Source organism: Postia placenta, assembly GCF_002117355.1.
Source record: "Postia placenta MAD-698-R-SB12 unplaced genomic scaffold POSPLAscaffold_4, whole genome shotgun sequence".
In the NCBI taxonomy this organism is placed as follows: domain Eukaryota; kingdom Fungi; phylum Basidiomycota; class Agaricomycetes; order Polyporales; family Adustoporiaceae; genus Rhodonia; species Rhodonia placenta.
This window is the reverse complement of record NW_020169835.1, coordinates 1,152,312-1,164,033: the sequence shown is the minus strand read 5'-3', so window position 1 is coordinate 1,164,033 and position 11,722 is coordinate 1,152,312. Positions and strand designations below refer to the sequence as shown.

The 11,722-nt window shown below is 52.4% G+C and overlaps 3 protein-coding genes across 3 annotated transcripts; 1 reads left to right on the top strand and 2 right to left on the bottom strand.

The window, feature by feature from the left end:
- Positions 1 to 379: 379 nt before the first annotated feature.
- On the bottom strand, positions 380 to 5,376 carry POSPLADRAFT_1065477 (hypothetical protein; the record flags this gene model as incomplete). Its single annotated transcript, XM_024481951.1, has 26 exons — positions 380 to 426; positions 483 to 543; positions 598 to 614; positions 674 to 836; positions 892 to 1,051; positions 1,110 to 1,156; positions 1,210 to 1,536; positions 1,591 to 1,608; positions 1,671 to 1,705; positions 1,764 to 1,803; positions 1,859 to 2,079; positions 2,129 to 2,265; positions 2,315 to 2,520; positions 2,574 to 2,578; positions 2,629 to 2,714; positions 2,772 to 2,854; positions 2,914 to 3,393; positions 3,448 to 3,516; positions 3,579 to 3,689; positions 3,743 to 3,990; positions 4,043 to 4,480; positions 4,536 to 4,631; positions 4,691 to 4,815; positions 4,887 to 4,999; positions 5,055 to 5,153; positions 5,215 to 5,376. 26 exons carry the CDS (start codon positions 5,374 to 5,376, stop codon positions 380 to 382), a joined length of 3,594 nt encoding a protein of 1,197 aa, XP_024340962.1.
- A 576-nt stretch (positions 5,377 to 5,952) lies between these two features.
- On the bottom strand, positions 5,953 to 7,502 carry POSPLADRAFT_1045278 (hypothetical protein; the record flags this gene model as incomplete). Its single annotated transcript, XM_024478722.1, has 9 exons — positions 5,953 to 6,148; positions 6,202 to 6,318; positions 6,378 to 6,523; positions 6,584 to 6,754; positions 6,818 to 6,886; positions 6,939 to 6,995; positions 7,054 to 7,251; positions 7,298 to 7,353; positions 7,412 to 7,502. The coding sequence occupies 9 exons, from the start codon at positions 7,500 to 7,502 to the stop codon at positions 5,953 to 5,955; spliced, it is 1,101 nt and encodes a 366-aa protein (XP_024340961.1).
- Positions 7,503 to 8,035: 533 nt separating this feature from the next.
- Positions 8,036 to 11,509, top strand: POSPLADRAFT_1065475 (hypothetical protein). The gene is made up of 23 exons (XM_024481950.1): positions 8,036 to 8,395; positions 8,455 to 8,543; positions 8,597 to 8,619; positions 8,673 to 8,695; positions 8,765 to 8,771; positions 8,825 to 9,085; positions 9,138 to 9,175; positions 9,229 to 9,371; positions 9,425 to 9,463; positions 9,517 to 9,588; positions 9,639 to 9,766; positions 9,820 to 10,036; positions 10,101 to 10,247; positions 10,304 to 10,357; positions 10,412 to 10,484; positions 10,542 to 10,586; positions 10,636 to 10,658; positions 10,720 to 10,738; positions 10,796 to 10,854; positions 10,911 to 10,929; positions 10,995 to 11,131; positions 11,187 to 11,195; positions 11,261 to 11,509. The coding sequence occupies exons 1-23, from the start codon at positions 8,098 to 8,100 to the stop codon at positions 11,297 to 11,299; spliced, it is 1,962 nt and encodes a 653-aa protein (XP_024340960.1). The 5' UTR covers positions 8,036 to 8,097; the 3' UTR covers positions 11,300 to 11,509.
- Positions 11,510 to 11,722: the final 213 nt, after the last annotated feature.

Here is an 11,722-nt window from a genome sequence, read left to right as displayed (position 1 = left end):
CCTCCGAGAGGTCAAAGAGAGAAGATCCGTAGACCATGAGGTCAGTCCGAGCTCCTATGACGGCAGGATTAGAGAGTAATTATACTTTTAGGTCTGTCTCCTGACCAACAAGGAATTCCAGCGAGTCAACATGCACAATACATTCAAGCGCATTGGACGAGTCGCCTTCTGCATCCGGCCTGCGGTACCTCGGTCCTGACGAAGTAGGTTGCTCTATCGTCATGCTATGACACTATCTGGGACAATGCTCGGAGAACACTCAATCATGGAAGAAGCTGTATGTATGCGCGTATTCGTAACAACAAGATGATCGTAGTTCTACTTCTATTCTTACACTCGATGCTGCCAGTGGGCACGGAATACATTGCATTGTCCAGAATTAGTGCACAATCTCGACGACGAGGTCTCCTTGGTTGATCGAATCCCCTGTTTCATCCATCGCGGATCAGTACACATTCTCACGAAGAAGATTCAAAGTATACCTTCTTGCACGACGACGCGCTTGACGTGACCAGAGACAGGCGCTGTCACGGCGGACTCCATCTACAAAGTCAGGGTGAGTGATATCCCAAGACGGTGAACAGATGTGTAACATGCCTTCATGGCGCTCATCACTGAAGATAGAGGCATTCCGTCACTACGTGTGGTAGCCGCAGGGCAAGGAATCACTTACCGCACATAGGGTCTCCCTTCTTGATCTCCGCACCCTCTTTTACTCTGACCTCCACAACGACACCTGACATGGGTGCCCCGACGGATCCAGGGTCAGACGTCGCCTTCTCGCGCGAGATGGTCTCGACCGCAGAATTCTTGTCCTCAACTGAGACGGCGCGCACCTAGTGAGGAACATAATCAAACCGCAGACCCATGCAGAGCGGCAATGTGACTCACCTCTCCGTTCACCTCAAACCAGACATCACGCTGCGCACGGCCTTCGACGACAGGGCCTACGGCCATTAGGCAGATGATGAGAGTCTTGCCCTTCTCAATTTCCATGTGCATCTCCTCCCCAATGTCTGGTCTTCCAAGGAAGTAGCGGGTCGGGATCACACTATGAAATAGGTCAATTGTCAATTCCGCTGCGATTGTTGCATAACCGGATTACTCACCTCAAGTCACCGTATCTCTCCACGAAGCCCTGATATTCTTCAAAGACCTGGTGACAAATGTACTGAGTACACATCCAAATTCGTCAACTACATTGCATACCTTCGGATACATGATGTAAGACGTGACATCGGCGTCGGTGATATGTTTGCCAAACTTGCTGCGCAACTCCGCCTTCGTCTTTTTGATGTCCACGGGAGGCAAGTTGATACCGGGCCTGCCGTCAATCCTGGGCTTGTTCCTGATAATCTTCGTGCGTAGAGGCTCAGGGAACCCGCCGACTGGCTGTCCAAGATAGCCCTGGAAGAACTCGACGACAGACGAAGGGAAGTCGAGCTGCTCCGCACGGTCGAGAACGTCTTGCGCGGAGAAGCCGTTGGACACCATCCACTGTGCGAAGTCGCCTACCACTTTGGACGTTGGCGTAACCTGAATGGTCATCAGCTCAGTATATCTCTGTCCTACTTCGTAAGGTGTTCTCACCTTGATGACGTTGCCGCACTATATCCGACATGTTGCAAATTAATCCCCATCTTATTTCAATGTGTAGGAGAAGCACGCACCAATTCGTTGGCTTCGATATACTTCTTCTTGACCTCTGAATGCATGTTTGAGGCACACTTTCCCATGTTTGACGAAGATGCATTCAAGCTTACCGGTCCACTGTGTGCCCAGGCCCAACTGAGCAGCTTGGAACTGGAAACCAGCGGTATCAAAACACCACTTCCGCGGATATGACACAATAACCCACCATCAAGTTGGTGTATTGGCCGCCCGGCATCTCGTGGTCGAAGACACTGGAATCCGACGCGCGAACATTCGCCTCGAAGCAGCTGTAGAGCATCCGCACCTGGCTCCAGTAAATATTCAAGGCTTGAATATCAGAATAACGGATGCCAGATCCAAGGCCGCTCTGCTCGAGAGCGCTGCACACCGCACCCATCGATGGTTGCGACGTCAGGCCGGACATGCCTGGAAGAAGATAAACATGTGTCAGCCATAAAGATAGATATACACATACTGTCGATGGCAACATCCACGATGTCAGCACCGGCCGCGGCCGCGGCCAACATACTGGCAACCGAGATACCAGCAGTGTCGTGGGAATGAACATGTATGGGCAGGTCAGGATATTTTTTCCTGATTGCTCCGATGAGTCTGCCAGGAAGGTCAGTGATATTCATATATGCCCTCGACTGCGCCTCACAGTTTCGCGGACTCAGGCTTGAGCAGGCCTGCCATGTCTTTGATACTAAGAATGTGGATCCCTTCAGCGACTAACTCGTCCACGAAGTTGAGATAGTAGTCCAGAGTGTACTTCGTCTCCTTCGGACTAGCGACATCACCGCTGTAGCAGACGGCAGCCTCCACGACACCACCGGCCTTCTTTGCTGCGTCGATACCGAGCTTGAGCTGTTGGGAATCAATCAGCATCCTGTCACCATAGTGCGTATTGCTTGACTGACGTTCTCTGCGCACAAACATTAGCTCGGCGAAATGTCGTGTACTATTAGAACCCACCAATGTAGTTAAGGGAGTCGAACACTCGGAAGATATCGAGACCGTTCTCGACGGCCTTCTTGGAGAAGTCGTAGATGGCATTGTCACTGTCGACGCACTCGAATCAATAAATTCTGCCGCTAACGAAATGAAAGAGCGCGCACGGATAGCTTGTGTAACCGACACCGTTGGCACCACGAACAAGAGCTTGCAGGGGAATGTTCGGCACAAGCTTACGAAGGGTACGCTAGAATAAAACCATTCATTATCAATCTAATGAACGGCCTGAAAAGACGACAAACTCACCAGACGCTCCCAAGGGTCCTCATATAGGAAGCGCATCGCCACATCGAAGGTCGCCCCACCCCAACACTCTAGACTGAACGCATTCGCTAGCGCCCAGCTAGTCTCCTTCGCGATATTGGCAATGTCTATCGTCCTCAGTCTTGTGGCAAGCAGACTTTGATGCGCATCACGCCATGTTGTGTCCATGATAAGAACACCTGGGTACTCGCGCACAGCCTTCGCAAAGGCCTCAGGGCCTTGCTCGACGATGATGTTGCGCCAGCCCAGTGTGCATGGTTCTGATACATCGAGGGGAGGGCCATTGGGGTCATCACGGTTCTGGAACACGGGCACAACGATCTCATCTTTGAACCCGGGTTCGCCCTGCTGGCCCTTGATGGAGCTGCCGTTTACGGCAAGGTCACCGAGGTAGGCGAGCAGCTTCTGGGCACGGTTCTGAGATTGAACGAGCTTGAAGAGCTCAGGAGTGTCGTCGATGAACTACATAACACGTCCGGTGAGTCACAATACAAACGAGATTTCGATATAACTGACTGTGGTCCACGTCTTTCCACCAATGAAGACGTCATGCGTCAGGAGACGGAACAGGAACGGGATGTTGGTCTGAGGAGGGGAGGGATAAGCTCAGTAACAAGTCATCCTGCATCGTAACGATTATGACCCACCTTGACCCCACGGATACGGAATTCAACGAGAGCACGGAGCATCTTTCTGCGCGCGACCTCATACGTCGTACCGCTGACCGTGACCTTAACAAGCAGGCTGTCGTAGTGCGGCTATATGCGCATGAGCATTCCAACGAGCTAATGGGATAGAAATGGATATTCACCGTGATCTGTGCTCCCGCAAAGCCAGAGCTCGCATCCAGGCGAACACCGTTTCCACCAGCGCTACGATACACTTCGATCTTACCGGTGTCAGGCTGGAAATTCTGCGACGCGTCCTCAGTCGTGACACGGCACTGGATAGCGAAGCCACGCTTTGTGATGGCCTCTTGGGTGAGCCCTAGTTGTGTGAGAGTCGCGCCCGCCGCGATCTGAATCTGCGCTGCAACAACGTCGATGCCCGTAATCTCCTCTAGAATAGGAGAAATTTAGATGCAACCTCCCTACGAGGAATTGTACCGCACCTGTAATTGTGTGCTCGACCTGAATACGCGGGTTGATCTCGATGAAGTAGTGTCTTCCCATCTGATCGACCAAGAACTCAGCCGTGCCGGCATTTCTGTATCCCACGCTCTTCGCGAGCTTGATTGCATCGGCCCAAATGGCCTGGCGGACCTCCTCGGGAAGATGTGTCGCGGGTGCAACCTCGACAACCTTTTGATGACGCCGCTGCACGGAACAGTCACGCTCGAAGAGATGAACCGTGTTGCCTACGGCATCCGCCAGGAGCTGCACTTCGATGTGCCTCGGGCGCTCGAGGAAGCGCTCGATGAACACGGTGCCGTCACCAAAGGCGGATTTGGCCTCGGAAACAGCACGCTCAAATGAGGACTGGAAGTCGGACTGCTCACGGACGACACGCATACCACGGCCGCCACCACCCATAGCGGCCTTGATGATCACTGCGGGGGGGGGGGGGGATTGGCGAAGACGTACGATGATGTCATCGGAACTTACCAGGGAAGCCGCACTCCTTAATGAAGGCATCTGCCTCGGTCCAGGAGTCAACAGGGCCTGGCGTACCAGGGACAACAGGAACGCCAATCTTGATGGCTAAAGAAGGAAAGGAAAGGTTAATGGCTATGTGTGCGTCGTCGTAAAGTAAATCCCACCAATTGCCCTCGCCTTGGTCTTGTCACCGAGCGAGTCAATCACCTCGGGGGAAGGCCCAACGAACGCGAGGCCGGCCATCTCGACCTTGCGCGCAAACTCGGCATTCTCAGAAAGGAAGCCGTACCTGATGGCAGGCGACGGCGGGGAGGAAAAGGCTCGATATCAGCAGGGACGTTTGCGAGAGGTGCATCTCACCCTGGGTGGATCATGTCCACGCCATGCTCGAGAGCAATGCGGATGATGTCGTCCTGGGCAAGGTACGCGCCGACGGGGGTAAGACCCTTCCCGACTTGATATGCCTCGTCGGCCTGTAACCGATTTTGAATATCGGCGGCTAAGAAGGGGAGAACGAGTACGACTCGCCTTCTGACGATGAGCAGAGAGGCGGTCTTCGTAGGAGTAGATGGCGACCGTATGCATAGCAAGCTCGTGCGCGGTACGGAAGACACGGATGGCAATTTCCTAGCACGAGCAGTATGAACTCCGTAGAACACATATGCAAGATCGCTAGATCAAGGCTTACACCGCGGTTCGCGACGAGGATCTTAGTGAGAGGGCCAGAATGGCCCGCTGCCTTGCGACGCATGGTCTGGATGGAGTGCACCGGTGTGCCCGGCGCACTGGGCGAGCCCGCAAATATGGCCGCCAAACGCGGGGGGTGGAGAGTCGCAGTGTCGCCCGGCATCGCGATGGATGACGATCAATGGATGAATGCGGTATGAGGTTTGAGAGACGTAGTAAAAACTGCTTGTGAATGCGAGCGGGATGACTCGGCCGACAAGCGTCGCGGCAAAAGAGCAAGAGGATGAGGGACGCGTCTGGGCGCGAGTCAAGTGACCTCATTCAAGCTCGCCCCCTTATAACGCGCCCCAGACGGCGTTAGCGCGGTAAACCGCTCCATGTCCGCTGCTCTTCGCCCGCTATTTGAGAAGTCCCTCTCTCAATCTCCGTCCAGAAGCACTCAATGCGTCACCGCAGACCAACATGCGGCCAATCATTACAGACGATGGTGTACTACATCAGTACAAGACCTCCCCAATCGGTCGTATTGGAGTGAACATGTCTATCATCTAGTGTCAATATGCGACAAAACGTCCAAAGCCGTACCCAATATTTCCACCCCCAACAAAACAATAGGAACGCCGGCGTTGACGGCTGGGGCCCGTGAACATCTCCAAAACCCCATCCGAGGTGTAGTGGCCCGATGATCGATGGCCACCGCATCGTGCGATGCAATCTATTACAGTCGCGCGCGCTTTCCTTACTTCCTCGTCATGGGAATAACTCCTTGCATCACGCTGCTGTCTGCCTTCTTCTGATTGCTCTTCGCTACCGCATATACGAGTCCGGCGCCGAAGCCAACGCTTACTGCGGACACGGAGCCAACGGTGACTGCGTCACCGAAGAACAGCATACCAGATGCTGCGACTGGGAGCTTGTTCAACGCACCAACCATACTATAGAGCGACCATTAGATTCACATCCAGGACTGAATGAAGAGGGAGCTGACCTGTAAGTTGTGCTGCTCGTCGCGCGGATACACCATGCCGTAGTGTATGAGATGCCGACAGCTGCCGCACCCGAGAATGCAATAGCAAATAGCAAGAAGTTCCGTGTTTCCTCGGGGCTACGGTGTTTGATTTTGATTCACAACAAACTCGACAATGCGACAATAGTGAGACATACAAGTTGCGGTGCAAGTTCTCCGAGCCCCAGTTCTCCGCGACGATGCTGAAGAAGGCCAGAACAGGGATGGACAGCAGATTATTGTAGAACATGGTGTCCCAGTCTGAGAAGCCAGTCACCTTGATACGCTTGCGCATCGAGAGGACCTAGATACGCCGCGGCTAGTTATGCCTCGCCAATACCAGTGCGTGGTGTGAGATACTCACGTAAGTTGCACTGGTCAGACAGTTTACGAACATCCAGAAGTAACCAACATTCATGTTGGTCACAACGCCTTTCATCATAGCCAGTGCCCCCAGCCCTTCTACTACGGCCGGGTCTCCCGCTGTGAGGGCTTCGCTAATGTCTGCCCATGCTGCGATGACTGAAGAGAGCACCTAGGGCCAAAGCCTCGGTGGTCAGAAACGCCGACAATCAGCAACGTCATAGGCATCACATACCATGAAGATGAAAGAGATCAGGGTTAGTCCCGTAACGCGCCCTCCAAACCAGATTACTTCGCCATAAGCCTACATACGCTGAGATAAGACAAAGCCAAGGCCAACAACGAAGGACACTTACGATGAGAATGATGGTAAGGTTTTTGAAGATAGTGTACACAGGTATACTGAGATATTGCTGTAAGTCGTCGCATTCTCAATCAGAAACTGTTGCACCAAGTAAACATATAACCCACCAAGCTCTTTGACCCCGTATAAATAACGGTTACAAGCAGAAAACTGATAGGAAACCACGTTTTCGCGTCGCGTTTGTCGAAGTCGCGGAAAGAAATGAGCCCGAGACGTTTCACGATTGCGACACACATCACAGAGACGGCGGATTGAATGCCGAGAAGAAGGAAGTTCATATTGAATTGCTTTCCGGAGACCACAAACTAGAAGGGCTCAGGAGAACGCGCATACGGAGGGCATGGAGCGCACCTTGTTCACAACCGTCATCAGAATGGAAGCTAGGCAGTAGCACACAATAGGCGGAACTACATAGACAGGTAAGTCCCAAGTACACACCGGATACAACAGCTAGACGTAGCGCACCTGAAGAGATAGTACTCGAGCTATCCTTGCCGGAGCTGTTTCCTGTCGCCATTGCTCTCTTGATTTCAGCGACATCTTCCTCCTCCTTCATGATCGGCGAGCTGTGATTGCTTGACGACATTCCGTTCCTATGCAGCAATCACAAGATACTAGAATGTTCGGAATCTGCACAGTCCCAATTTGAGGCGAGGAAGGTTGGCTGCGGTCTTCGATACGTTACGTGACTGAGTGGTGCAACGTTTGACGTTGTAGCTATTCTTGGGCAATCGGAAGGTAGGAGATGTTCACAGTAAATGGTCCAGAGTAATGAATGTGGGGGACTTCAGGTATGCTGCAGTGAGAGATATAAATGGGTGAACAAGACGGAACCGAGCAGAATTGACCGAAAACAACTGTGAGTACTTCGCGGTGGCGGTGGCGGCACCTTCCAATTGGGGGACCATTCCTTGGCGTCGATCGAGACTGATCCTAGGGTTAGGAGTGCGTTTCTGGTTTCGTTCTCCGTTCTCCGCGTTCACAGGTCCACTCCCGGTACACCGCCTTTCCGTTGCATCCGCATTGCTCAGCGGAAATAACAAAAGCGTGGGCTGCACGCCTTGCTTTTGCTTTCCACCTGCGTTCGTACTCTGCGTCTGCTCGATACCAGGCTAGGAGTGGACATTGAACGGACACTCAGACTCGAAGGCATGCTCGCTCGCCTCAGTCGCTCTGCTCGTGCTGTAGGAACGCGTCAATCCCTGTCCCTCCGGCCTTCAGTACCTCAGGCGAACCTCGAGTGTCTCCGCATACTTCCAGTTCATGACGGACGCGTGATCTCGTCGTGTTCCGCGAAACGGTATCCAACGAACTCGGTGGCGCGCAAAGCGGAGGAAGAGGACCATGATGCGGATGTCAAACCCGCAGAGGACTTGAACACAGTTGGGCTTCATGAACAACAAAATGAACATGCTGTCATATCGACGTTCGATTTGTTCAGCATTGGGGGTGAGCAAAATATATCATGTCGAACGGCACACGCCAACGATTGTCCCGCTTTCCATTAGTGGGCCCCAGCTCTTCGCACACTGTGGGACCTATGAGAGCTGGGAAAATCTTTATTAACGACTTGATTGAGATGGGTTTGCTGGATAAGGTCAGAGATCTCTAAAGGATGCCGGGAACCTCGGAATAACTTTGTGATCGCAGGTTAAGACTGTTAAGATTACCCTGTAGGTCTCAAAGATTTTCTAACCTATCTGCATCGTTCAATTGCATGGATCAGATATGGTTCACTGGCTGCTACAGGTGAGCTCATACGTCTGTACCCGGCACCATAAAATATTAATGGTGCTGAACCTTGGCTTCGGTACTTAGGAAAGGGGTGCGTCTTGATGCATTTATCTACATACATGCTTTTGCAACTCGATTCTATAGACACCACACCCCACAAGCTATTTTACTTGGACTGGAGGGATCAGATCCAGAAACCATAGACACGGGTACCATACCTACACGGTACGCCGCAATCCTCGAGAATAAGAGCCTCACGCTCGGTGGGAGGCACCGCATTGTGTATGATCCTGAGCGTGACATGCTGTGGCGCTGGAACCAGGTGCTGAAGACTCACCCGAATGGCATGCGGTTTTCCGTCTTCGATGCAGACGGCAATCTGCTGGCAACCAACGAGTATTTCAGGTATGTGATGTTACGGTATATCGGCATGCCCGTTTTGAGCGGTAATTTATAGCGTTGGAGGCGGTTTCGTTGTCAACGACAAGACGAAGGGTCTGTGATCGACATTTTCGAAGCGCACTCAGACCGCTGATGTTCCCTTACAGTTGACGAGAACCTATTCTACAAGGGTGTGGACAAGAGCGCCGTGCACGGCGCGCGTCTGCATCAATCACATAGTCTGTCAGACAATCAATGGGGTGACTCGCCTCCAGAAAATGATCCTTGCCAACCCCCCTACCCATTCGTCGTATGTAACCATGTTAAAATCACCCCGGGTCATCTATTTAACGGTGTCCACAGTCCGGGGAAAGTCTGTTAGCACTAACAAGAAAGCACAATGCATGTGACTACTCTTCAAACCAAGCACACACCAAGTTGATGATTCCTTGTAGATGACGATCGCACAAATTGTGTATGACAATGAACGCCATTTCGGCTATTCCGACGAGGATATTCATCAGAAGGTGACTCTTTGTCAATATCACTGTGTTGTGCATATGCTCATCTATAGTAGCTGATGCGGATATGGGCCGTCATGGACGACTGCATTCGTATGGGTGTCTCATCCTCGGAGACTAAACTTCCTGGAAGGCTCCAGCTTCGTCGACGTGCACCCATTCTCTATCGACGACTCATGAGAGGGTAGGCGCTCAGTCGTCCTGCAGTGATATGGCCGAGCTGACAAGACGGTCCAGGTTCTATCCAGGTCTATCCTCTGCGTCTCTGCCATCAATTGGCGCAGGGTCAATGGAGTCTGCGGGCAGGATTGATGCACCCGAAGGTGATGCGGGCGCCGAGGAAGCCAATGCCGGTGAGGGAGAATGGAGCGGGAAGTCCAACGGGGGCCCTCCTGCTTCCCGTGCGACACGCGTTGTGGGTCGGCCTGAACATGCTGTCCTACCCATGGCTCCTGTAAGTGCAATTCTCGGAGCGAAGTAGTTGCTGAAGACGAATTAACCCGTCTGGTCGGGTCTAGCGCAAGACAATGATCCCTGCAATGGACTTCCTCTCCTGCTATGCAATCGCAGTCAATGAGGTGAACGCAAGCGGAGGCAGGATCGTCACATCGCCGACGAACGGCGCAGCTGGCGTCATCCCAGCTGTGCTGAAGTACATCGTAGAGGTGCGTGTTGACGTCGTGCCAGATGTTCAACGCAAATCAATATCGTAAACGCATAGTTTATCAGCGATGATCCAGAGAAATCCGTCGTCACGTTTTTATTGACTGCTGCAGTAAGCCCTCAGCTTCTTCTCTCTTACGAAGACGATCCGATTTCGGTATCGCAGGCCGTTGGCATGTTGTTCAAGAGAGGCAGTACAATATCGGCCGCAGAAGGAGGTTGCCAGGCTGAGGTAGGAGGTAAGTCTCTCAATGGGCTGATAGGCTTCGGCGACGCTACTAACGCACAGATGTCAGTTGCATGTTCCATGGCTAGTGCTGGCTTTGCTGCTTGCATGGGTGGTGAGTACACATAAATGAATCACTGAAGTCCTGCTCATAGGGCACTTAGCTTCTCCGGAGACCGTACTGCAGGTATGTTCAATTACCCCTGTTAGATCCGCATAATGATCTTATGTGATATTTATCATTCAAGGCCGCAGAGATTGGTATCGGTGCGTTATCGTCGAGCTCGGTAGATCGCTGGAGGAAGTTCTGACAGCGAAGCCTAGAGCATAACCTTGGCCTGACCTGTGATCCGATTGACGGTCTTGTTCAAGTCCCTTGCATCGTAAGCTAGCCGCCCGCGCTTTTGTGAATGGGACGATACTGACACCGACTGAGCAGGAGCGGAACAGTTTGGGAGGTATGATTTCGATCAGTCAAGAATTATATTGGAGAAGCTGATAGGCCGCAAACAATCCACACTAGCCGTGAAGGCTGTGACCGCCGCTCAGCTCTCCATGGCGAGCCAGAACGTTTACAGCGTCACGCTCGACGAAGCCATTGAGGCGATGCGGCTGACTGCTGCTGACATGAGCGTGAAATACAAGGAGACTAGCCTTTCGGTGAGCTATTTGCAACATATTCGTTTCCATATGGTTGACGACGTGTGTTCCGCAGGGCCTCGCGGTATGTTGCACAGAACCTAACTTAGGCTCATGAAATATGGACGCTGACCCTTCGTTCTTCGGCAGCGCACCGTCAAGATCCCACTGACTGTTCCCGCCTGTTAGATCAAACAGCAACCTACGAGCGCGCTCCTGGTTCAACGCCACGCGGATCCGCTTTCGTGTTTTCTAGAGTTCCCTATGGACTAGAATGCTACGGACAAGCTATTGGTCACCATAGAGTCCCCCTAGAGTAATAGATTATGCAGAATGTCGTTGTCAATACCTTGGTACTATGTGCATACCTTACCGGTCATACATCCTTATCTCCCTTTCTGTCGAGATGGAGGGCATCCTGGTTCCGTTACTGTTTGAGAACTCCTGAAGTATCACTTTACAAGGGGACCGGCGAACAAATAGTAGGTCGCACTTGGGATCTGGTTCTAGTACTACGCAAGTCATGGCAATCCGGGCATTGACGCTCATGCGCCCTTTAGATCGGTGCATGTTATGCGATCGTCTAGGGTTTCTTCACAGGTCAATGGCAAA